General features: G+C 36.8%; 1 protein-coding gene across 1 annotated transcript in view; it reads right to left on the bottom strand.

Moving 5' to 3' along the window:
* Positions 1-27,862, bottom strand: part of TEX11 (testis expressed 11) — a 92,953-nt gene that overhangs the window by 12,502 nt on the left and 52,589 nt on the right. The window contains exons 7-8 of the mRNA XM_059385233.1: positions 14,267-14,321; positions 10,723-10,818 (exon numbers count right to left, since the gene is read on the bottom strand). Of these exons, the coding sequence (XP_059241216.1) occupies positions 10,723-10,818; positions 14,267-14,321 (151 nt within the window). The remainder of the gene's footprint in view (positions 1-10,722; positions 10,819-14,266; positions 14,322-27,862) is intronic.

Genomic DNA, 27,862 nt, shown 5'->3' with positions numbered 1-27,862 from the left:
TGGTGATTGTTTCACAGGTATATATATATATGTTAAAAGTCATCAAATTTTATACTTTAAATATGGGCAGTTTATTTTATGTTCATTATATCACAACAAAACTGGTAATTAATAAGAATTATGAATCAGTTAAAAAAATAGGAATACACAAATCCATACTGATAATAAATGAAATAAGCTAATAAGTAATAAAATAATAAATAAATATTGAATAAATGTTTATAGTAGAATGCTGACTGCCAACTGGTAAACATGGAGGGTGTGCTAAAAGTTGAAAAATGATCATTTGGCAGGGTGCCTGGCTGGCTCAGTCAGTAGAGCATGTGACTCCTGATGCCAAGGTTGTGAGTTTGAGCCCCACATTTGGTGTAGAGATTACTTAAAAATAAAAATTTCTTAAAAATGATCATTTGGGGGACACCTGGGTGGCTCAGTCAGTTGAGCCGCTGCCTTCAGCTCAGGTCATGATCCCAAGATTCTGGGATCAAGTCCAGCATCAGGCTCCTTGCTCGGCAGGGAGCCTGCTTCTCTCTTTGCCTCTATCTGCCATTCTGCCGCGCACTCGCGCGCGCGCTCTCTCTCTCTCTCTCTCTCGCTGACAAATAAATAAATAAATAAATAAATAAAATCCTTTTTTAAAAAATGATCATATGGTAATAATTGTAAGACTGGTTCAAGCAAGAGCACTAGCTCTAAAGGGAAATTTTAATGAGAAATGGGGTATATGAACAATTTTAAGCCTCTCCACCGTCTATTAGTTCCATGAGAAAAATATACAATATATACAAAAATACACAATGAAGCAACTGGGCAACACTTTTGCCCAGGTGATGAATATTAACATCACCAATCAAGAGCAGATGGACATCATGGGCTTCCACATGAGATGCCCTGAGAAGGGACACAGTATCATCATTTATGTTGTACTCCAGTCACAAAATTATAAACTGAATCTAATCACAACATAAACCTCAAATGAAGAAAAAAAAAACCTCAAATGAAGAACTTTCAGTTTAAACAAGATTGGAAGCTAGTGTATTCTTCCAACATGTCAATGACACAAAAATTTTTAAAAAGTTTGTGAACATGTTGAGTACAGAAGACTAAGGAGACATGACAAATAAACAGAATACCTGATCCTAGAGTAATCCTATACTGAAAAGAAAAAAATGCTATAAAGCTCATTATTGTGGGTATATAATCCCTCAATAATATGGATATATTATGGGTTATATTCCTTCAATAATATGGGAAGAATGCAGAAATATTAATAACAGGTGTGAATCTGGGTAAAGTATATACAGGCGTTTTTGTTTTTTTAAGATTTTATTTGAGAGAGAGAGAGAAACAGCAACTGCCAGGTGAGGAGAAGCGGGAGAGGGAAAGAATCTGAAGCAGACTCTGAGCTAAGCACTGAGCCCAATGCAGGGTTCAATACTGAGATCACAACGTGAGCCTAAACCAAGATCAGAAGGGTAATCAATTGCGCCACCCAGGCATCCCATATATATAGGTGTTCTCTGAACTATTCTTACTCTTGTAACTTTTCTGTAACTTTGAAATTATTTCCAAATAAAACCTTTTTAAGTGTACAGTGCCACTGAAATCCTAATGTACCCAATTTAGGTATGTCCAGGCTATTAAATATGGTAATTCAGGAATAATAGCAATAATTGCTATGAAAACTACAACTTTTGCAGTCAGTGAACAGAGAGACATGCTGGCAAGAAGGCATATAGCTGATATGCAATCTCCTCAGTTTTCCTGCCCTGTTTTTTTTGGGGGGGGGGGAGGTGGGAAAGGGGGAGAGAAATAGTATCTTAGCAAATATAAAAAGCATGCAATTTTTGAAAGTATTTCTATTAATATTTTTAAATTTAAAAAAATAATGTTAATAAAGTTTTTCAGCATGAAGTAATTCATCCACATGACTATAATTCAAGGGTCTGTTTGGGAAATTCAGTACTGTTTAATCAACTATCCATTTTTATGCTTCTAATCTCTTGGGAAAAAATTCTACAATGTGTCAGTTTAAAAGAGAGGAGGATAGCAGTGGAGTAGGAGGTCCCTAGGCTCATTTCCTTCCACAAACACAATTAGATAACTAAAAAATCATCCTAAATACCAGAGAAATCAAACTTAAGACTCGCAGAACAAACTCTACAACTAAAGGGAAAGAAGAGGCCATCCTGAAAATGGAGCAGGAGAAATAACTGGCTTTCCTAACACAGAGAAGACAGAGATCTTGACAAAATGAAAAAGATGGAAGAATTTATCCAAAATTAAAGAACAAGTTAAGCCCATGGCCAGAGAACTAAGTGAACAGTTATAAGTAACATGCCTGATGAAGAATTTAAAGCAATAGTCACAAGAATACTCACTGGATTTGAAAAAAGAATAGAAGACATCAGTAAGACCCTTACCACAGTGATGAAAGAGTTAAAAAACAATCAGGATGCCTGGGTGGCTCAGTCAGCTGGGTGTCTGCCTTTGACTTAGGTCATGATCCCTGGGTCCTGGGATCGAGTCCTGATCAGGCTCCTTATTTGGCGGGGAGCCTGCTTCAACCTCTGGCTGCCACTCCCCAGCTTGTGTTTTCTCTCTCTCTCTCTCTCTCTCTTTCTCTCTCTCTGACAAATATATAAATAAATAAATTTTTGTAAAAAGATTCAGTCATGCAGAGGCAGGGGAACCTCTTACACTGTTGGTGGGAATGCAAACTGGTCCAGCCACTCTGGAAAATAATATGGAGTTTCCTCAAAAAGTTAAAAATAGATCTACCCTACAATCGGTAATTGCACTACTAAGTTTTTATCCAAAGGACACAGAACTACAGATTCAAAGGGGTTCATACACCCCCATGTTTACAGCAGCATTATCAACAATAGCCAAATTACGGAGTGAATCTAAATGTCCATTGACTGATGAATGGATAAAGATGCGGGTGTGTGTGTGTGTGTGTGTGTGTGTGTGTGTGTCTTTCTATAACAGAATATCACTCAGCTATCAAAAGGGATGAAATCTTGCCATTTGCAATGACATCAGTGGAGTTAGAGTATATTATGCTAAGTGAAATATCAGTCAGAGAAAGACAAATACTATATGTTCTCACTCCTTTGTTGAACTGAAGACACAAAACAGATGAATGGGAAGGAGGGGGAAGGAGAGAGGGAAACAAACCATAAGAGACTCTTAACGATAGAGAACAAACTGAGGGTTGATGGGAGTGAGGTGGGGGGATCAATAAGGATGATGTATATTAAAGAGAGCACTTGCTGGGGTGTCTGGGTGGCTCAATCAGTTAAGCATGTGCCTTCAGCTCAGGTCATGATCCTGGGGTCTTGGGATCGGGCCCAATTCAAGCTCCCTGCTCAGAGGGGAGCCTGCTTCTCCCTCTCCCTCTGCGCCCCCCCCCCCATTTGTTCCCCCTCTCTCTCTCAAATAAGTAAATAAATAAATAAAATCTTCAAAATAAATAAATAAATAAATAAAGAGGGCACTTGTTGTTATGAGCGCTGGAAGTTGTATGTAAGCGATGAATCACTGAAATCTACTCCAGAAACCAATATTGCACTGCATGCTAAACTAAGATTTAAATTAAAAAAAAAAGTAAATAAATGAAATAAAAAAATAAACAGAAATGAAGAATTGAAAACAGCTTCATGACCAGCAGGCAAAAAGAAACAGAGGAACAAATTAGTGACCTAGAAGACAAAATAATGGAAAATAATAAAGCTGAACAAAAGAGAGAAAGAAGAATTATGCAACATGAGAATAGACAAAGGGAACTCAGTGACTCCATGAATCATTTGTATTATAAGAGTTCCAGAAGAGGAAGAAAGAGAAAAGGGAGCTGAAAGTTTATTTCAAGAAACAATAGTTAAAACATTCCCGAATCTGGGGAAAGAAAGAGACACCCAGATCCAGGAGGCACAGAGGACTCCCATCCAAATCAACAAAACAGGCCAACACCAAGACATATTATAATTAAATTGGAAAAATACAGTGATAAGGAAAAAATCTTAAAAATGGCAAGACAAAAGTGTCCTTAATTTACAAGAAAAAAACCATAAGGCAAGCTGGAGATTTCTTAACAAAAATGTGGAAAGCCAGAAGGGAGTGGCATGATATATTCAACATGCTGAATGGGAAAAATTTGTAGCTAAGAACACTGTATCCAGGGGCGCCTGGGTGGCTCAGTGGGTTAAAGCCTCTGCCTTCGGCTCAGGTCATGATCCCAGGGTTCTGGGATCAAGCCCCGCATGGGGCTCTCTGCTCAGCAGGGAGCCTGCTTCCTCCTCTCTCTGCCTGCCTCTCCGCCTACTTGTGATCTCTCTCTGTCAAATAAATAAATAAATCTTAAAAAAAAAAAAAAAAAGAACACTGTATCCAGCAAGGCTATCATTCAGAATAAGAAAAAGAGTTTTCCGGAAAACAAAAACTAAAGGAGTTCGTGACCACTAAACCAGCCCTGCAAGTAATATTAAAGGGGACTCTTTGAGTGGGAAAGAAAGATTTTAAAAGATGACAAAGCCTAGAAAGGAACAAGGAAAATCTCCAGTAACAATGATAAAACAAAGCAATAAAATGGCACTGAATACATTTCTATCAATAATTACTGTGAATGTAAATGGACTAAATGCTTGAATCAAAATACAGAGTGTCACAATGGATAAGAAAACAAGTCCCATCTACATGCTGCCTATATGAGACTCATTTTAGACCTAAAGACACCTGCAGATTAAAAGTGAGGAGATGAAGACACATCTAACACACAAATGGATATTTTAAAAAAAGAGTAGCAGTATTTATGTAAGACAAACTGTACTTTAAAACGAAGACTATAACAACAAAGAAGGGCACTACATAATAATAAAGGGGACAATCCACCAAGAAGATCTAACAATTGTAAATATTCATGCACCCAACTTGGGAGCACCCAAATATATAAAACAATTAATCACAAACACAAAGGAACTCATTGGCAATAACACAGAAATTTAAGGGACTTTAATACACCACACACAGCAATGGACAGATCATCTAAGCAGATCAACAAGAAAAGAAGGGCTTTGAATGATGCACTAGAGCAGACGGACTTAACAGATATATTCAGAACATTCCATTCTGAAATAGCAGAACACACATTCTTTTCAAGTGCACATGCAACATTCTCAGAATAGATCACATATTAGGTCATGAAATAGGCCTCATCAAATACAAAAAGACTAAAATCATGCTATCAAAACTATGAGACTACAAGTCAACCACAAGAAAAAGTTTGGAAAAAACACTAATGAATGGAAGTTAAAAAACACGCTACTAAACAATGAATGAATGGGTCAACCAGGAAATCAAAGAACAAACAAACGAGATTGAAAATAGGACAGTACAAAAGCTTTTGGATGCAGCAAAAGTGGTTCTAACAGGGAAGTATGGGGCGCCTAGGTGGCTCAGTTGGTTAAGTGATTGCCTTCAACTGGAGTCATAATCCCAGGGTCCTGGGGTTGAGCCCTGCGTCAGGCTCTGTGCTCAGCGCGAGGCCGGCTTCTCCCTCTCCCACTCCCCGTTTGTGTTCCCTCTCTTGTGGTGTCTCTCTCAAACAAACAGCCCATTTTTTTAAAAAAAGGCAAATCAAAAATGGAAACCAGACTAAACCATCCACATAAGAAAAAAATTATTAAAAAAAGAGAGAAGTATATAGCAATACAGATCTCAAGACTCAAAAACATTCTCAAAAAACAACCTTACACCTAAAGAACTACAGAAAGAATAACAAAGCCTAGAGCCAGCAAAAGGTAGGAAATAATAAAGATTACAGCAAAAATAAAGGATACAGAAACTAAAAACAAACAAACAAACAAAAAACCCAGAGCAGATCAATGAAACCAGGACCTGGTTCTCTGAAAAAAATTAATAAAATTTGGGGCACCTGGGTGGCTCAGGCAGTTAAGCGCTTGCCTTTGGCCGAGGGTCATGATCCTGGAGTCCTGGGATCAAGCTACATGTCAGGCTCCCCGCTCAGTGGGAAGTCAGCTTCTCCCTCTCCCTATGCTCTTCCCCCCTCCACTCATGTTCACGCTCGCTCTCTCTGTCTCTTTTGTAAATAAATAACATATTTTTTAAAATTAATAAAATTGATAACGTCTATCCAGACTTATCAAAAGGAAAAGAGAAAAGACCCAAACAAAGGAAATCACAAATGACATAGGAGAAATAACCCACACCACAGAAATACAAATAATTATAATAGAACATTATGAAAAGCTATATGCCAGGTTGGACAACCTGGAAGAAATGGATAAATTCCTAGAAACATATAAACAACCACAACTGAAACAGAAGAAACCAAAAACTTGAACAGATAGATAATCAGCAAAACAACTAAATCAGTAATCCAAAAACATCCAACAAACAAAAGTCCAGGGCCAGATGGCTTCACAGGGTAATTTTACCAGACATTTAAAGAACAGTTAATACCTATTCTTCTCAAACTATTCCAAAAAAACAAAACAAAACAAAACAAAACAAAAAAAGAAGGAAAACTTCCGAATTCATTCTATGAGGCCAGCATTAATCCCAATCTAAAACCAGATAAGGACTCCACTAAAAAAGAGGACTACAGGCCAAGATATCTGATGAACATGAATGAAAAACTCTCAATAAAATACTAGCCTGCTGAATCCAACAATACATTAAAAAAAAGTCATCCACAATGATCAAGTGGGATTTACTCCTGGGCTGCAAGGGCATTCAGTATTCACAAATCAATCAAGGTGATACACCACATTAATAAAAGAAAGGATAGGAACCATATGATCTTTTTATCAGATCCAGAAAAAGCACCTGACAAAGTACAACATCCATTCATGATAAAAACCCTCAACATAGTAGGTTTAAAGGGAACATACCTCAACACAATAAAGGCCATGTATGAAAAATCCATAGCTAAATCATCCTCAATGGGGAAAAACTGAGAGCTTTCCCTCCATAGTCAAAAACAAGACAGGAATGTCCAGTCTCACCACCGCTATTTAACATAGTACTGGAAATCCTAGCCTCAGCAATCAGACCATAAAAGGAAATAAAAGGCATCCAAAATAGCAAGGAAGACGTCAAACTTTCACTATTTACAGATGACATGATACGTTATATAGAAAACCCAAATGACTCCACCAGAAAATTGCTGGAACTGATAAAAAATTTCTCTAAAGTCACAGGATATAAAACCAATGTACAGATATCTGTTGCATTATTATGTACCAAAAATGAGGAAGCAGAAAGACAAAGTATGAAAACAATCTTACTTACAATTACACCAAACAATATCTAGGAAACAACCTAACCAAAGAGGTAAAAGACCTGTACTCTGAAAACTATAAAATACTGATGGAAGAAATTGATGATAACAAAAAGAAATGGAAAGACATTCCATCCTCATGAACTGGAAGGACGAATATTATTCAAATGTCTGTACTACCCAAATCAACCTACACACTTAATGCCATCCCTATCAAAATACCAACAGCATTTTTCACAGAGCTAGACCAAACAATCCTAAAACTGTATGAAGCACAAAACACCCAGAATAGTCAAAGCAACCTTGAAAAAGAAATGAAAAGATGGAGGCATCACAATTCTTGACTTCAAGTTATATTACAAAGCTGTAGTCATCAAAATTGTACAGTACTGGCACAAAAATAAATACACAGATCAAGAGAACAAAAAAGAAAAAAAAAGAAATGAACCTACACCTCTATGGTCAATTAAACTTCAACAAAGCAGGAAAGAACATCAAATGGAAAAAAGACCGTCTCTTCAACAAATGGTTGGGAAACCTGGACATCCACATGCAAAAGAATGAAACTGGACCACTTTTTTACACCATACACGAAAATAAATTCAAGTGGATGAAAGACCTAAATGTGAGACAAGAAACTGTAACAATCCTAGAGGAGGACGGATACAGGCAGCAACCTCTCTGAATCAGCGACAGCAACTTCTTTTTAGTTATGTATCCTGAGGCAAGGGAAACAAAAACAAAAATAAACTATTGGGACTTCATCAAAATAAAAAGCTTCTGTAGAATAAAAGAAACCATCAACTGAACTAAAAAGCAATCTACAGAATGGGAGAAAATATTTGCAAATGACATATCTTATGAAAGTCAACACCCCAAAAATAAAATAAATAATACAATTAAAAAATGGGCAGAGGACATGGACAGACATTTATCCAAAGAAGACATATAGACTGGCAACAGACACATGAAAAGATGCTCAACATCACTCATCATCACGGAAATGTAAATCAAAACTATAGTGAGATACCACCGCACACCAGTCAGAATAGCTAAAATCAACAACACAAGAAACAATCAGTGTTGGCAAGGATATGGAGAAAGGGGAACCCTCATGCACTGTTGGTGGGAATGCAAACTTGTGTAGCCACTCTGGAAAGCAGTATGGAAGTTCCTCAAAATGTTAAAACTAGAACTACCTTAGGATCCAGGAACTGCACTACTGGGTATTCACCCAAAGAATAGAAAATACTAATTTGAAGAGATATATGCACCCTTATGTTTAACAGCATTACTTACCATACCCCAGATATTGAAATAGACCAAGCGTCCATTGATTGATGTATGGATAAAGAAGATGTGGTATACACACAGACACACACACACACACAATGGAATATTACTCAGCCATACAAAAGAATGAAAACTTGCCATTTATAATGACGTGGATAGAGCTACAGAGTATTATGCTAAGTTACAGAAAGAGAAATAACGTGATTTCACTAATACGTGGAATTTAAGAAAGAATACAAATGAGCAGAAGGGTAAAAAGAGGGGGAAACCAAGAAAGGGACTCTTAAATATAGAGAAAAAACTGATGGTTACCAAGAGGGAGGTGGCTGGGGAGATGGGTTAAATAGGTGATAGGGACTAAGGAGTATTAATTGTGATGAGCACCAGCTGTTGTAGAGAAGTGCTGAATCACTGTATTATATGCTTGAAACTAATATTACACTGTATGCTGACTGGAATTTAAATTAAAACTGAAAAAAAATATTAGTATAACTATTCGCCTTATTAATAAGTAAAATACATTGATCCTAAATGTATCATTTTATTTTTTATTTAAAGATTTATTATTTGGGGGGCACCTAGATGGCTTGGTCATTAAGCGTCTGCCTTCGGCTCAGGCCAAAATCTCAGGATCCTGGAACTGAGCCCTGCATCAGTCTCTCTACTCGGCGGGAGGCCTGCTTCTCTCTCTCCCACTCGCCCTGCTTGTGTTCCCTCCCTTGCTGTGTCTCTGTCTGTCCAATAAATACCCAACGAGGGGGCTCAAACCCACAACCTCAAGTCCAATAGTCACAGCTCTACTCACTGAGCCAGCCAGACACTCCTAAACCTTTTAAATGGTTATCACCCTGACTATTAATATTCTTTGTCCAGGAGGGTGGAGGCATATATATGTGAATGTATGTATGAACATGAGCTGAAAGTGAACCACTAATGTTTTCCATTTGTTTATTTATTTATTTGTTTATTGATCGATTTTTTTTAAGTAGGCTCCATAGGGTGAAGTTCAATGCAGAGCTTGAACTCAGGGCCCTGAGATGAAGACCTAAGCTGAGATCAAATGTTGGACACTTAACCAACTGAACCACCCAGGTCCCCCTGCTAATGCTTTTTAAACAAAATCCCATTATATGTCTCTTTTATCACTATTTACTTCTTTATCCTAAAATCTAATAGCTGAAAGAACCCTTTCCATTTCATGCTAAAGACAATTTTCAAAAAAAATCTGTTGTTGAGGTACATTTCATTTTTTCCTTTCTGTGCAGTAGAACAGATCAAAACAATCTGAGGCTTAAAAGAAACCCCAAGGATTTTTGTTTGTTTTATTGAAGTATAATTAACACAGTGTTATATTAGTTTTAGATGTACAACATAGTGATTCCACAATTCTATACATTACTCAGGAGTCACCACAATAAGTATAGTCATCATCTATCACCAAAGGACATTTTTACAATCTTACTGATTATAAATCAACCTATAGGGACGCCTGGGTGGCTCAGTTGGTTGGATGACTGCCTTTGGCTCAGGTCATGATCCTGGAGTCGGAGGATCGAGTCCCGCATCGGGCTCCCAGCTCCATGGGGAGTCTGCTTCTCTCTCTGACCTTCTCCTCGTTCATGCTCTCTCTCACTGTCTCTCTCTCAAGTAAATAAATAAAATCTTTAAAAAAAAAATAAATAAAATAAAATAAATCAACCTATATTCTCTATGCTGTATTTTTCACCTCCATGACTTGTTACTGTAAGTTTGTACTTCTTGAACCCCTTTATTTCATCTGTCTCCTTACCTACCACCCCTCTGGCAACCACCTGAAAAAAAAATATTAAGGGCTCTTAATGTGAGAGAGAAAAGCATTTTTGTTTTATCTGGTATCTTCCATGAATTACCACTAAATCAAAGCAACTTAATTATACTTTATTTTTTACTAAGTATAAATAATACCACCATTTTCCTTTTTACTTCTAATTTTCCATTATAATGTGATATGCAAATCATAAAAAAATAAAGAGCAAATAATTAAGTACAAGAAGCAGGAATACTAAAGCAAATGTCTAAACTAGATTTCAAAATGTGAATCGAAGCTCTAAAAAAGTTCATTAATATGCAAAAGTAGAAACCGCTCATACCTTATTTGCTAGGTTTATAGCACTGAGAGCCTTATCATAATATTCTCTGTCATCCCAATCCAAATAAGCAGTGGCTAGTAACCGCAGAACTTTAGCCTATAATTAAAAATAGAAAAAAGCACTCAGGTGAGAGTTAAATTGCAGTGCAACAGTTGACTAGCGCTTACACAGTGACAGGCATCTTCTTGAACTTGTCATTTTTATGAAATAGCATTTCCTTAGGTGACCACACAGTCTTGGGATATGTCTCATCATTATGCTGCCTATACCAAATACTGTCTAAGAATTTTATAATAGTTTGAATACAACTGTGTTAATATAATTATTTTTCCTAACAGTGTTTGAGCATTAAACCTCTTTATTATCCTCACTCTACAAATAAAGGAAACAAACAGCACTATTTAATTTAATCATCTTACCACTTACTGTATAGGCAGCATTACATTAGGCCTCCAACAAGAAAAATAAATAGAAAGACATAATTCTTTTCTCAAAGACTTTACAGCCTAGTTGACATTAACCAATTAGACTAAGAACATATATACCATCATTTTAGTAAGAACAGGTATGCTTTCCTATAGAGAAGGTTTCTCCCAAGTCAGCTAAGTTTTAAAATTAATATGTATTGCTGAATTAAGTCTGTTTCTCCAGTCAAGTTTAAATTGGTAAGGAAAGTAACTCTAGGCAGCACTGATATATTTAACTACAGATTTGGATTTTGAAAGAAAGAGCTGTATTTCAATGAAAAATCTGCCTCTAAATATGACAGTAGGAACAGGCAAAGATAATCTTAACATATTAGAGCTCTGTAAATCTAGAGAAATGATACTTAGGGTGTCCTATATCAGAGTTTTTTTAATTCAAAAACTAAGATGGATCAAATAAGATGTATATAAAATACTTAATATCATTACTATTATTATGCAACAACTGTCAACTTAGAAACTTCCTCAGGGGACTTCTTTGGAGTAAATATGGCATCTCTGAGAAAAACTAACTATTTTGTAATAGTAAAAGGGTCAAATAGTCAGAAAGATGTAACAAAATGAATGAATCTCAAAACCAATATGTTAAGCAAAAGAAGCCACACACAAAACAATAGATACTATATGGTTCCATTTACAAAAAGTTCAAGAAAAACTTAAAATAATCTACAGCCACAGAAGTCTGAATAGTGGTTTATCTTGCGGGTATAAAGGCAATCAACCAGAAAGGGCCAAGGGAACTTTTGGGGATCATGGAAATTTCTCTATCTTGATCTACACGGTTGTTACAAGACTACCTAGATATATTAAAATTCATCAGGCTGTACACTTAAGATTTATGTAATTTAGTGTATATAAATTATACCTCAATAAAGTACTGCTAACATGAAAGAGAAACTACTTTATAAACTTCATAATCTTACCTCTCCATAGTTCACAATATGAATATTACATTTTAATCACACAGTTAACTCCTGTAGTCTTCCATACTTACTTTCTCCTCTAGAAATCCCCTCAACTAGATTCCTTGCCTGGTATCCCCTTTTCCCTTTGTTTTCACTGTAGAGATCCCATCTACTTTTCAAGGCCTTCCTACCAGACGGAACTTACTTCTACCTACCTACCTACCCAACCTACCAACTTCTCTAGCCAACCTTGACATTCCCCTTTACTGTACCACACAGTTTATCAGTGCTTCATCCCAAATTCTTTCACTTATACTAGTTTTTAAAAGCTATTTTCGAAACTTTAAATGAAGTATACAATACATACAAAAAAGCTCAAAAATCTCAAGAGCACAGCTTTGAATTTTCACGAAGTGAACACATGTAGGTTAACAACACAGATATCAGAAATAGAGCATTAACAGCAAGAAGTTCATCTCAAGACTCTCTTCAGACACTATTCCAAACAAGTGTAACCAATTACAGGTCTTCCAACACCATGTATATTAGCTCTACCTGCTTTTGGCATTTATATTTATTAGAGTCATACAGTATGCACTAATTTATAAATCATTTTGTTTACTCAACATTATATGTGAGAACATCCATTTTGTTTACTCAACATTATATGTGAGAACATCCATATTGTTACAATTACTGTAGCTCTTTTATTATTCTCATTCCCATATAACATGCCATGATGTGACACTATAATGATGTTTTTATCATTTTTAATTGTGTTAAAATACACATAAAATTGACTCTCTTAGTCATTTTTAAGTATATGGTTCAGTAGAATTAAGTATATTCACAATGTTATGCAACCATTACCATCACCTATCTCCAGAGCTTCTACTAATCTTCCAAATTTGAAATTCTGTGCCCATTAAACAATAGCTCTCCCTATGTTCTCCTCCCTCCAAACTCCTGCAACCACCAGTTTATCTTATGTCTCTATAAATTTGACTACTCAAGGGATGCCTGGGTGGCTCAGTTGGTTAAGCGGCTGCCTTCAGCTCAGGTCATGATCCCAGTGTCCTGGGATCAAGTCCCACATCGGGCTTCTTGCTCCGCAGGGAGACTGCTTCTCCCTCCGACTCTGCCTGCCACTCTGTCTGCCTGTGCTCACTCTCGCTCTCTCTCTGACAAATAAATAAAATCTTTTTTTTTTTAAAGATTTTATTTATGTATTTGACAGACAGAGATCACAAGTAGGCAGAGAGGCAGCAGAGAGAGAGGAGAAAGCAGGCTCCCCGCTGAGCAGAGAGCCCGATGCGGGGCTCGATCCCAGGACCCTGAGATCATGACCTGAGCCGAAGACAGAGGCTCAACCCACTGAGCCACGCAGGTGCCCCAATAAATAAAATCTTAAAAAAAATTTGACTACCCAAGATACCTCATTTAAGTGGAATCATACAGTATTTGTCTTTTTGTGAATGGATTATTTCACTTAGAATAATATCCTCAAGGTTCCTCTATACTGTAGAATGTGCCAGAATTTCCTTCTGTTTCAAGGCTCAATAATATTCCATTATATTCACTTGTATTAGTTTTATCCTTCAAACATAAGCTTTTTAAGGGTAGAAGTCCTGCTTTACACTTCTCTGTTATTCCCCATCTATCACATTGCTATATATATATAGGTATTCAGTTATATTTTGATAGAGATACTGTAAAGGTAAGAAGAAAAAAAGGCTATTCAAACAAAATTCCATTTTGCTATGACATATACTTAATTACTTTTACATCGATTTATTTCCTAATCTAATCAAACTTGATCAAATATTAAAATGAACTTCCATACCAAGCACACACTGTATATGGTTGTTAGGGAAAAAACTAAAAACTTTAACATGCAATAATAAAATCTAAAATTTACATAACTAAACACTGTTCCAAAAATTTCCATATATTAACTCTTGGGTACAAGAATCTACCTGCATGGTAGATTATACTAGTATATCAATTTTATAGAAACTAATGTACTGAGCTATTAATGATGTGTCCAAAGAATAATTTTACTCACAAAGTGGGGACAGACTATTATAATTTAATAACAATAACATAAAATACATTTCTTCAACCTACTTCTACAATATTTAACATGATCCTTACCAGCATTTCTGGCCCAACAGAATTCTTATCCATCTTCCCAATATCATAGCTTTGGCTATCATTAAAAAAGGAAAAAGAATACATATTCATTTCAAATTATATTTTTAAGATTATGTATCACTAAGAAGACATGGTATAATTATACTTTATTCCAACTGTTCTGATTTGCACTATAACAGATTATTAGCTAATTAATACATGAATATCAATTATATAAAGCAATTTTTTTAAATGGTAGAAAACTAAATTCTTCCGGATGTAGAGCCAACGAATTAACACTATATTATTACTCTTTTCCATTTGGATATATACGGTATATAGTGCTTTATGTATACATATATACTATATACTATATATATTTATTCTGCATTTAAAGCTAGTTTACATGCATATATGAGCTCTTACTCGATGAGCACATTTTAAATTCTAAGAAATACGAATATATTTTAAAAATAAAACAAATACAGGAGTTTTCACAGAAACAAACACTTTAGCAATATTTATTAAGCTTCACAACACCCTTGTGAGGCACTATTAGTTTCATTTTGCAGCTGAATGAACCAATTTAGCAGTTAAGTGATTTCTAATATTTCCTAGATTGGTACCGAAAATGAGAGTGAGGGGTTGGGAAGTAGAGAAATTTAATTTTCAGTTCTTGCTTTAATTAGCAAGCCATATTATCCATGGGACATTCTGATAACCACAAATAGTATATTAACATGAGCGTCAGGGTTTCAAAACCTAAAACCTAAAAAGTAAAACAATGATTATTCACCATAAAATTGGTATTCCAAGAAAAGATGTCAATAAAATTTTGGCGAACAGAACTAAATTGATGACATTACTTTGAAATATTACTTTTGAAAAACTCTAAAAGACTCAGAATTACCAAATGAGTTTCCAGATCACTAACAAGGATATAACACTGGCCTAGTGATTCTAAGCCCTATCTCACAGAGGTCTCCTTTGGTATATCAAACATACTTCCAGTTTTTAAAATAACCAATAAGGATGAAACTTCTGCAATGATGGTATAAGGAGCTGTTGGATACTCTCCCCAGTGAAACAACCATTTGCCTGGAAAAATCATTAAAACAAAACAACCAGTTAAAGTCTTTGGAAATTTTCCCAAGGGCATATGGCAAATGGAAAAACATTTATTAAAACAACAACAACAACTAAATCTCAGTAAGAACAGTGAGAGTCTTTAGCATTTGAGTCCCAATCTGCTCCTATCCACACCAGCTCCCTGTGATGAAAACTACTCCAGATGGATGCTGTCAAGAAGCCAGTAATTTCCTTTTGATCCAGCTCCTAAACTCTTAGGCTATGATTTCACCTAGCAGGCAGGCTCCCAGCCTCTCTTATTCTCCCCAGGCCTGTGCTATGGAAGTGCTATTCTGGGGTCTTTCTATCCCCACCCAGTTCTCACTCTTACGGTAAAAGCTCTACCTCGGGTGTGACAGGTCAAGAATACTGGGACCCTGATGATCTTCACCCAGATTGTCTCATTATGCAGAGGTTCCATGCTAGGAGGGCATGCTAAGAAGACCAGAGGCTACCAATCTCCCCCAACAACCACTCTTACACCAAGAGAAGCAAGCCATGCTCTTGCTACCAACTCCAGTAGTGTGGCACAAGGGTTCTCTCCAGAGGGGAGAAATAGGCAGGAAAGAAAACAGAGCTCAGCATCTCTGCCTGAAAGGACTGACTTATTTGGAATGGAGCAAGAAGTTCTTAAGGGCACTGTGAAAAACAAGGGAGATCTTGGTGGTGAGCAATTAAGAGGGGGTTGGTAACTCTGTGATAACAGTATCAACAAGTAAAATAGCAGACCAGCAAAGAATTTTAACAGAACCAGGGAGAGACAGCCAAGAAGAATAATCCAGGAGGTCACACTCACCCCTGGAAATACAGAAGGCTATGCATGTTTGCTAGGCTGCACCCACCCAGGAGGAATCAGAAGATGCAGAGCAGACTAGAAAGCATTCCTCAAAGCACACACAGATACATCAGCAGAGAATCTGGAGACAAAGTGACTCAAAGGGCTTAAGCAGAGCCTCTTATCAAACACCGAAAATGTAGCTACTCTGATCCAAGGTCATGTTAAGAAAGCCAAGCTTAAAAATCAAATCAGACTTCCAGTTTTCAGTTCTACACGTAAGGAATTTGGGAAGTCAATGCTTCAATCTAACAAATAAAAAGCTGAAAAGACTAAAAAATCAACAACTGTCCTTGGATCCATAAGAGAAGAGAGGACAAAGGGCAAACTACTGCCCCCCCTCCTTGGAGAGATGGACAGGCAAAATACAAGGAACTGTGGCTTATCACAGGGGGGACTCATCAGCGGAAACTGCCAAGGGAACCAGTGCAGAGGTAGGAAGTTACAAAGTGTAGGTGACAGGTTGCCGGAGGCTCATTGTGAATAAGTCTGAAAATTTAAAAATCTAGGAAAACATAGTCTTAGAGGCATACCCACCATATTGTCAGATTTATCTCCAAAAGCTCAAGATTCCCACAGTAAATATCAGAGAAAAACCTCTTGGGCTTTGTCAAGAATTAATGATAAGGAACGAATCTGTTTTTAACAAGGCCTGCCTTCAAGGGAAACTAGTTAAAGACAGCCTACCTCCTGGGGTATTATCAGAGCCCAATTTACCTGGGGAAGAGAAATACTCAACCCTAGACTACTGTACCCATGGTACAGCACCTAAGGGTGGAGAGAAAACCTGAGAAACACTTGTGAAGTTCACAGTTCAAAGGCATATACTCACCAAAAGACTAAGAACTAAATGTAAGACTAAAGAACTTGTACCCACTTGTAACCACTGTATTATTAAAGGCCTATTTACAGCAGTTCCTTTTACCCAGTACAACAGGTCAGGCTATCAAGAAAACATTACAAGGTATACGAAAAGGCAAAAAAAAAAAAAAACACAATTGGAAGAGACAGAGCAAGAACTGGAATCAGTCATGGCAAGGATATTAAAATTATCAGTTCAAGGAATTGAAAATAAGACACTGAGGCAATGTAAGCAGAGAGATGGAAATCCTAAGAAATAACCTAAAAGAAATGCTTGAAATAAAAAAGACTGAAAATAACATGAAGAATGTCTTTGATGGGCTTTTTAATAAACTGGACATAGTTGAGGAAACAATCTATAAGTAGAGGATATAGCAGCAGAATCCTGAAAAACAGGAAAGCAAAGAGAAGAAAGACTGAAAAAAAACCAGAACAGAATATCCAAGGATTATGGGACACCTACCAAAGGTATAACGTGAGTATAATGGGAATACAAGAAGGAGAAAAAACAAAGAAACACAAGAAATATTTGAAACAATAATGACAGAATTCCCACAAATTAATGTCTGATACCAAACCACAAATCCAAGAATCTCAGAGAATACCAAGCAGTATGAATACCAAAAACATTACAACTACACATACCAAATTACAGAAAAACAAAGATAAAGTCCTGAAACAAGCTAGAGGAAAAAAAACACCTTATCTATAAAAGTACAAAAATAAGAGTTACACCCAACTTCTCAGAAACCATGAATATTTAAAGTGTTGAGAGAAAAATACCACCAACCTAGAATTCTGAACCCTAAGAAAATATCATTCAAAAGTAAAGGAAAAATAAAGATTTTCTCAGATAAACAAAAACTGAGGGAATTTGTTGCTGGAAGACTGGCCTTGCAAGAAATGTTAACAGAAGTTCTTTATACAGAAGGGAAAGAATATAGGTCAGAAATTCGGCTCTACATACATTAAGGAAAAGCATCAAAGAAGGAATAAGTGAAAGTAAAATAATGACTTTTCTTTTTCTTACTCTTAATTGATCTAACAGAAAATAATTTATCTAAAATAATAGCAACAATGTATTCAATTATACAGGCTTATTTATATAGATTATGTATATATGTGCTTAGAATAAAGTAAAGCAAATAAATGACAGCAATGATACAAATACGTGGGAGGAATTCTGAAGAATTCTGACCAAGTATTCACACTACCTTTAAAGTGGTACAGTGTTATCTGAAAGTGGACTTGGAATAACTGTAAGTATACACTGTAAACTCCGGGGCAGTCACTAAAACAGTTAAAAAATAAAAAAGTGGGATGCCTGGCTCGCTCAGTTTTTGTTTTTAAGATTTATTTATTTTGGGGCACCTGTGGCTCAGTCATTAAGCGTCTGCCTTCTGCTCAAGTCATGATCCCAGCATCCTGGGATAGAGCCCCCACATGGGAGGGAGGGTCCTTGCTCCACGGGGAGTCTGCTTCTCCTTCTCCCATCCCCTCTGCTTGTGTTCCCTCTGTCAGATAAATAAATAAAATCTTCAAAAAAAAGATTTATTTATTTTGAGAGAGAGCATGCTAGCAGGGGGAGGGGCAGAGGGAGAGGAAGAGACAGAACCTCAAGCAGACTCCCCCACTGAGCAAGGAACCAACTCAGGCTCGATGTCACAATCCTGAGATCAAGACGTGAGCTGAAATCAAGAGTCCAATCCTTAACTGACTAGCCCACCCAAGCACCCCCAGGCAACTCTTGATCTAAGGGCTCTGAGTTTCAGCCCCATATTGGGTGTAGAGAGTATTTTAAAATAAAATATTTTTTAAAAGTATTATAGGGGTACCTGGGGTGGCTCAGTCCATTAAGTGTCCAACTCTTTATCTTGACAACTCTTGATCATGATCTCAAGGTCTTGAGAGCAAGCCCAGCCTTGGGCTCCATGCTATGCATGGAGATCTTCTTTCTCCTTCTCCCTCTGCCCCTCCGCTCCCCACTCCTCTCTCTCTCTCTCAAAATAAATAAATAAAATTTATTTTAAAGAGAGGTATAACCTCTATGCTAAGAAAGGAAAGGAAAATGGAATCATAAAATACTCAACTAAAACCACAAAAAGTCCTCTCCCTCTCTGACAAATAAAATCTTTAAAAAAAAAGTAAACAGTCACTTATGGTACCCCTGGGGATAAAAATATATGTTTATAAAAAATAAAAAATTAAAAAAATAATAAAATAAAATAAAAAATTAAAAAAAGTAAATAAAGCCATAAAAGTCTGAAAAGGAATGGAAGACAGTAGGAAAAAAAAAACAAGGACAACAAACAGAAAACATTAATGAATATGGTAGATATTAACCCAACTATATCATCATCACCTTGAATTTCAATTGGTCTAAATACACCAATTAAAAAACAGAGACTGTCTTGCAACAACATGGATAGAACTAGAGGATATTATGCTAAACAAAATAAGTCAATCAAAAAGGACAATTATATGATCTCACTCATATGTGGAATTTAAGAAACAAAACGGGATCATAAGGGAAGGGAAGGGAAAATAAAAAGAGGAAATCAGAGAGGGAGACAAACCGTAAGACTCTTTTTTTTTTTTTAAAGATTTTTTTTTAATTTTATTTATTTGACAGAGAGACATCACAAATAGGCAGAGTGGCAGACAGAGAGAGAGAGAGGAGGAAGCAGGCTCCCCGCTGAGCAGAGAGCCCGATATGGGACTCGATCCCAGGACCCTGAGATCATGACCTGAGCCGAAGGCAGCGGCTTAACCCACTGAGCCACCCAGGCGCCCCGTAAGACTCTTAATCATAAGAAACATACTAAGGGTTGCTGGAGGGAGGAGTATGGGGATGGGGTAACTGGGTGATGGACATTAAGGAGGGCATGTGATGTAATGAGCACTGGGTATTATATAAGACTGATGGATCACTGAACTCTACCTCTGAAACTAATAATATGCTGTATGTTAACTAATTGAATTTAAATATGGGTGCCTGGGTAGCTCAGTCAGTTAAGTCATCTGCCTTCATCTCAGGTCATGATCCCAGGGACCCGAGATGGACCCCCACGGTGGACTCCTTGCTCAGTGGGGAGCCTGCTTCTTCCTCTCCCTCTGCCACTACCCTTGCTAGTGTTCTCTGGCTCTATCTCTCTGTCAAATAAATAAATAAAATCTCTTTATACATATATACCCCAACTGTATGTTTTCCATAAGAAATCCACTTTAAATATGAAGATACACAGAGATTAAAAGTAAATAGATGAAGAAAAATATACCATGCTAATGCTATCCAAAGAAAGCAGGAGTAGGTATATTAATTTCAGACAGCGGCATTCAGAGTAAGGAAAAATATTAGGGATAAAGAAGAACATAACATAATGATAAAAGGGTCAAATCTCTAGGAAGACATAACAATTCCCAGGAGGCAAAAACTGATAGAACAGCAAGGAAAAATAGATGACTCTACTATCATTGTTGGATATTTCAAAACTCCCTCCCTCTCAGAAACAGAGAAGGCAAAAAAAGTCAGTAAGAACATAGCTGAACTCAACAACTGGATATAAAAGACATCTATAGACTACTATAATCCAACAACAGCAGAATACACATTCTTATCAAACTCATATGGAATATTCACCAAGCTAAACCACATTCTAGGCCACAAAACACACTTTAACAAATTCAGAAGTATAGAAATCACAGAATGTCTGCTCTCAGACCTCAGAATTAAATAGAAGTAAATAATGGAAAGATAAATGAAAAATCCCAAACTATGTGGAGATCAAACAATACTCCTCTATAAATAACACATAGATCAAAGGAGAAATCTCAAAATAAGTTCAAAAATATCTTGAACTAAATGAAAATGAACACACAACTTATCAAAATGTTTGAGATGCAGCAAAAGTAGTGCTTAGACAAAAATTTGTGTCATTGAAATATATCAGAAAAGAAAAAAATCTAAAATCAATAATCTAAGTTTCTACCTTAAGTACCTAGAAAGAGACAAGCAAATTAAGTCCAAGAAAGCAGAATGAAAAATATAAGAAAAATTAGAGCAGAAATCATAAAATTAAAACAAGAAATCAAAAAGAGATGAACAGAGAAAAATCAAGGGACGCCTGGGAGGCTCAGTTTGTGAAGCTGTGGACTCTTTATTTCAGTTCAGGTCATGATCTCAGGATCCTGGGACTGGCCTGAGTTGGGCTCTGTGCTCAGGAGGGAGTCTGCTTCTCTCCCTCTCCCTGTGCCCTTTCCTCCACTCCCATGATCATGAATGCATGCTCTCTCAAAGAAGTAAATCTTAAAAAAAAAAATAGAGAAAATCAATGAAACCAACCACTAGTATTTGAAATAATCAATAAAATTGATTAAGCCTCTAGCCAGGCGAAGATAAAAAGAGAGGACACAAACTATTAATTTCAGAAATAAAAGAAGGGACATCACAACAGATACCATGAAAATTTAAAGGGTAATAAAGAAATACTATAAATAACTCTGCCCACAAATTTGATAACGTAGATTAAATGGACCAATTACTTGAAAAATACAAACAGCCAAAACTCACACACACAAAAAACTAGTCTAGGGCACCTGGATGGCTCAGTCTTTAAGCATCTGCCTTCAGCTCAGGTCATGATCCCGGGGTCCTGGGATTGAACCCCACATCAGGCTCCCTGCTCAGCAGGAAGCCTGCTTCTCCCTCTTCCACTCCCACTCTCCCTGCTTGTGTTCCCTCTCTCACTGTGTCTCTGTCAAATAAATAAAATCTTCCAAAAAAAACTGAACACATGCAAAACTATAAAACTTCTAGAAGACAACACAGGATAAAACCTAGATGATCGGGGCACCTGGGTGGCTAAGTGGGTTAAAGCCTCTACCTTCAGCTCAGGTCATGATCTCAGGGTCCTGGGATCGAGCTCCTCAGGCTCTCTGCTCAGTGGGGAGCCTGCTTCCTCCCTCTCTCTCTGCCTGCCTCTCCGCCCACTTGTGATCTCTGTCAAATAAATAAATAAAATCTTTAAAAAAAAAAAAAAACCTAGCTGATCTTGGGTATTGTGATGCCTTTTTATTCATTTATTTTATTTTTTATTTATTTAAGTAGGCTCCATGCCTAATGTGGGCTTGAACTCACCACCCTAAAATCAAGAGTCATATGCTCTACCAAGTGATCCACCCAGGTGCCCCTGTGATGCCTTTTTAGATACAACACCATGAAACAATCCATGAAATAAATAATTGATAAGTTAGATTTCATTAAAAGTTAAAACTTCTAGGATACCTGGCTGGCTCAGTTGGTAGACCATGCAACTCTTGACCTCAGAGTTGTAAGTTCGAGCCCCATGTTGGGTACAGAAATAACTTAAAAATAGAATCTTTAATAAATAAAAATAAAATTAAGAACTTCTGCTTTGTGAAAGACAATATTAAGAGACTTAGAAGACAAATCACAGATTCAGAGAAAACATCTGCAAAAGACACATCTGATAAAGGACTGATATCCAAAATATACAAACAAAATCTCTTAAAACTCAACAGTAAAAAAGCAAACAACCCAATTAAAACATGGCCCAAAGTTTTTAACAAATACCTCACCAAAGAAAGATGTACAGATGGCAAATAAGCCTATGAAAAAATGTTCACATATGTCATGAGAAAAATGCAAATTTTTTGTTGTTGTTAAAGATTTTATTTGTTTATTTGACAGACAGAGATCACAAGTAGGCAGAGAGGCAGGCGGAGAGAGAGGGGAGGAGGAAGCAGGCTACCTGCAAAGCAGAGAGCCCGATGCGGGACTCGATCCCAGGACCCTGAGATCATGACCTGAGCCGAAGACAGAAGCTTTAACCCACTGAGCCGCCCAGGAACCCGAGAAATGCAAATTAAAACAAAAATTAAATACCAATACATACCCATCAGAATGGCCCAAGTCTAATACACTAAGTCTAAAACAGTGGTGAGAATATGGAGTAATAGAGCTCTCATACATTGCTGGTGGGAATACAAAATTGTACAGCTACCCTGCAAGACAGTTTGGTTGTTCCTTATAAAACTAAATATACTCTTACCATGTGATCCAGCAATCACGCTCCTTGGTATTTATCAAAAGGAATTCAAAACTTACATCCACACAAAAATCTGCACATGGATGTTTATAGCAGCTTTATTCATAATTGACAAAACTTGGAAGCAACCAAGATGCCCTTCAGTAGGGAAACGGACAAATAAACTATGGTACATCCAGAATATTTTTCAGCACTAAAAGTAAATGAGCTATTGGGTGCCTGGGTGGCTCAGTCAGTTGAGTGTCTACCTTTGGTTCAGGTCATGATCTCAGGGTCCTGGGATCAAGTCCCACAACAGGCTCCCTGCTCAACAGGAGCCTGCTTCTCCCTCTGCTCCTCCCCCACTCCCACCGGCTCATGGTCTCTCTCTCCTGCAAAAATAAACAAAATCATTTTAAAATAAATAAATGAATGAGCTACAGAGAAAAGAAAACACAAGGAGGACGCTTAAATCATTATTACTAAAGGAAAAAAGCCAATCTGAAAGGTTACATACTGTGTGATTCCAACTATATGACATTCCAGAAAAGGCAAAACTACGGAGACCGAAAGATCAGTGGTTGATAGAGTTTGGGAAAAGAGAGATGAGGAAGCAGAACAGAGTATTTTTAGGCCAGTGAAACTATTCTATCTGACATCAAAGTGCTATAATGGTAGATATATGTCATTATACATTTGTCTAAATGTGTAGAATATACAACAGCAAGAGTGAATACTGAGGTAAACTACAGAGTTGGGGGATTACGATGTGTCAATTTAAGTTCATCCTTAGTAAAAAATGTACCAATCTAGTGAGTAATGTTAATTAGTGGGGAAGCTATGAATGTGCAGAATCAGGGGGTATGTGGAAAATTTCTGTACCTTCCTCTCAATTGTGCTGTAAACTAAAAACTGCTCTAAAAAACATGTCTATTTTAAAAAACCAAACGCACTCATATTTGGGCAGTCTGAGAGACTGTGCGTATGCCCAAGGCTGCCCTCTCAGACACTGATCAGAGAGAGAACCTATTAGCTACAGGCCCCTGGCTGAATGCAGGGTTAATATAATAAATTCACCAAACTGTGAAAACAGCCTCTAAGACAAATACCCATCCAATAGGAAAGCTAAGTGACCTTAAACACAACCCTTGACCAACAAGTGGCTTATGTGGATGCAAGGTGAAGCCTAGAAAGCCATAAAAAGACAAAAAACAAGGGGAAAAACCCTGAGCAGAAACATTGGAGGTCACACACTGTGAGAAAAATAAACTTCACAGAATTAGTCCAGTCAAATAACCAAATAAATAAATGACCAAACTAAAAGAATAGTTAAGTTCCATAAAGGTGGGAAACTGGTATCTAGACCTGCTGCAAGATATTATCCAAAATGTCTAGTTGTCAACAAAATATTATAACACATGCAATAAGAAAGTAAAGTGTGACTTACAAAGAATAAAATGAAGGCAACAGAACCTGTCTGAGAGGTCCCAGTTGTTGCAGTTGGTAGAAAAATACTTCAAAATCAGCTATCAAATATGTTTAAATAACTAAAGGAAACGATATTTAAAGAATTAAAGGAAGGTCTGATAACAATGATGCAAATAGAACATAAGAGTTAAATCACAGAAATTACAAAAAAGAACCAAGTGAAAATTCTGAAGTTGAAAAGTACAATCACTGAGGTGACAAATTCACTAGAGAGGCTCAATAGTAGATCTGAACAGGCAAAATAAGTATATATAAACTTGGAGATAGACTGATAGTGATTATACAAATCTGAGAAACGGGGGGGAAAAGAGTGGAAAAAAGAACAGAGCTTCAAAGACGTGTCAAACATCATTCAGCACAACAACATATGCATGAGAGTACCAAAAGGAGAGAAGCAAGAGAAAGAAATAGAAAATATATTCAAAGAAATAATGGTTGAAAACTTCCCAAATTAGAGGGAAAACAATAATCTACACTTCCAAGAAGCTTAATGGGCTCCAAGTAGGATCACACATACATGCACACACAAATCCATACCCAGACACATATGCTCCAATTACTGCAAGTCAAAGATAAACAGAAAATCTTGAAAGCAGTTAAAGAAAAAAGATTCATCATTTCAAAGGAAACAAGATTAACAGCTAACTCTTCATCACATGATAATGGGTGCCAGAAAGCAGGGATGACGTATTTAAAGTGCTTAAAGAGAAAAAAACTGTCAACTAAGAATCCTGTATCTAGAGAAACTTATTTTTCAAAAGAAGATTAACTAAATACATTCCCAGATAAACAAAAACTGAGAAGATTTCTTGCTGATCTGCCTTACAAGAAATACAAAAGAACATTCTTCAGGCTGAAAGCAAATGACACTAGACATTAATGTGAATTCACATGGAAAAAGTGTTAGTAATTATTTAGATAATTATAAAAGACGATATGATTATATATTTCTTCCCATTTCCTTCCTTATTTAAAAATCAACTATATAAATATCTATAAAATTTAATTGTTGGGACATTGTATATGTAATATATTTTTACTATGATAACACAAAGAAGAAGCTGGAAATAAAATTATAGAGTAAGGAAATAACATCAAATGGTAACTTAAATCTATAGAATAAATGAACTATGCTCTCCTTTTTTCTCTAGCCTTCTTTAAAATATATAAGATTATATAAAGTAGTAATTATAACCATGTATTATTGAGTTTTTAAACATACATAGACATAACATATAATTATAATAGCAAAAAAAGAGAAAAGGGAATAGTTATATAGAAGTAAAACTTCTCTCAGTAGAAAGTTAATATAAATCTGAAGTAACTTCTAATAAATGAAGATGTATTTTTTTATTTGACAAACAGAGATCACAAGTAGGCAGAAGCAGGCAGAGATAGAAGAGGAAGCAGGCTCCCCGCTGAGCAGAGTCCCGAAGATGTATATTGTTAAGACCTAGAACAACCATAAGGAAAATAACACGAAGAATATGTAATTTTAAAAACTGTTAAACAGGGGCGCCTGGGTGGCTCAGTGGGTTAAGCCTCTGCCTTTGGCTCAAATCATGATCCCAAGGTCCTGGGATGGAGCCCCACATCAGGCTCTCTGCTCAGCAGGAGGCCTGATTCTCCTTCTCTCCCTCCCCCTGCTTGTATTCCCTCTCTCAGTGTCCCTCTCTCTGTCAAATAAATAAATCTTTTTAAAAATAGTTAAAATGATAGTAAACTTTATGTTCTGTATATTTTACCACAATAAAATAAATTATTGGTAAAAAAAAAAATGAAGTTCTCCTACATGTTGCAACATGGATGATCCTTGAAAATACTCTCCCGAATGAAATAAGCCAGACACAAAAGGACAAATATTATATGATTCCACTTACATGAAATATCTAATCTAATACCTGTTCATACAGGTATTAAAGAGACTAGAAATTATCAGGGACTGGGGAAGGGGGAAGGAGAAATAGGGAGTTAGCATTCAAAAGTTACAGAATTGGGGGCACCTGGGTGGCTCAGTGGGTTAAAGCCTCTGCCTTCAGCTCAGGTCATGATCGGATCAGGCCCCGAGCTCTCTGCTCGCCAGGGAGCCTGTTTCCTCCTCCCTCTCTCTGCCTGCCTCTCTGCCTACTTGTGATCTCTGTCTGTCAAATAAATAAAGTTTTAAAAAAAGAAGTTACAGAATTTTGGGAGGAAGGAAGGATGAGGAGGCTGGGTGATGGACATTGGGGAGTGTATGTGTTATGGTGAGAAACACAATTAAAAAATAATTAATTTTATGAAAAAGCTACAGAGGGGAGCCTGGGTATCTCAGTCAGTTAAGCTCCTGCCTTCAGCTCAGGTCATGATCTCAGGGTCCTGGGATCAAGCCCCGCATTGGGCTCTCTGCTCAGCAGGGAGCCTGCTTCCCCCTCTGTCTCTGCCTGCCTCTCTGCCTACTTGTGATCTCTCTGTGTCAAATAAAATAAATAAAATCTTTAAAAAAAAAAAGTAAAAAGAAAAAGTTACAGAATTTCTATTTGAGATGATGAAAAACGTTTTTGAAATTGATCGTAATGATGGTTGAACACTGGGAATGTAATTAATCTCCCTGAATCAAACATGTAAAATAATTAAAAAAGCAAATTTTATGTTGTATATATTCATCACAACAAAAAAGTACATTTATTAATTTTCAAAAGATACTCACTTAGATAAAAGAAAGAAGTAAAGGAGGAAAAGAGAAAATAGGTAGTCATGAGACATGACATGACAAAAAGCAAAATGTCAGGGGTGCCTGGGTGGCTCAGTGGGTTAAACCACTGCCTTCGGCTCAGGTCATGATCTCAGAGTCCTGGGATCGAGCCCCGCATCGGGCTCTCTGCTCGGCAGGGAGCCTGCTTCCTCCTCTCTCTGTGCCTGCCTCTCTGCCTGCTTGTCATCTCTCTCTGTCAAATAAATAAATAAAATCTTTAAAAAAAAAAAGCAAAATGTCAGATATAAATCCAACAGTATCAACATTAAAAGGCTGAATGGATTTAACAATAAAATCAAACATCAGAGATTTTCAGACTGGATTATTTAAAAAGATCCAGCTAGATGCTGTTCACATGAAACACTATTTTTTTTAAGATTTACTTATTTGAAAGAGAGAGCTCACATGCGGGGGTGGAGGGCAGAGCAGGAGGGAGAGAGAAATTATGCAGACTGTGCACGGAGCATGAAGCCCAAGGCAGGGCGCAATCTCACAACCCTGAAATCATGACATGAGCTGACACCAAG

This window comes from Mustela nigripes, chromosome X (genome assembly GCF_022355385.1).
Source record: "Mustela nigripes isolate SB6536 chromosome X, MUSNIG.SB6536, whole genome shotgun sequence".
Lineage (NCBI taxonomy): Eukaryota > Metazoa > Chordata > Mammalia > Carnivora > Mustelidae > Mustela > Mustela nigripes.
The sequence above is the reverse complement of the archived record's forward strand: the minus strand, read 5'-3'. Positions and strand labels throughout refer to the sequence as shown.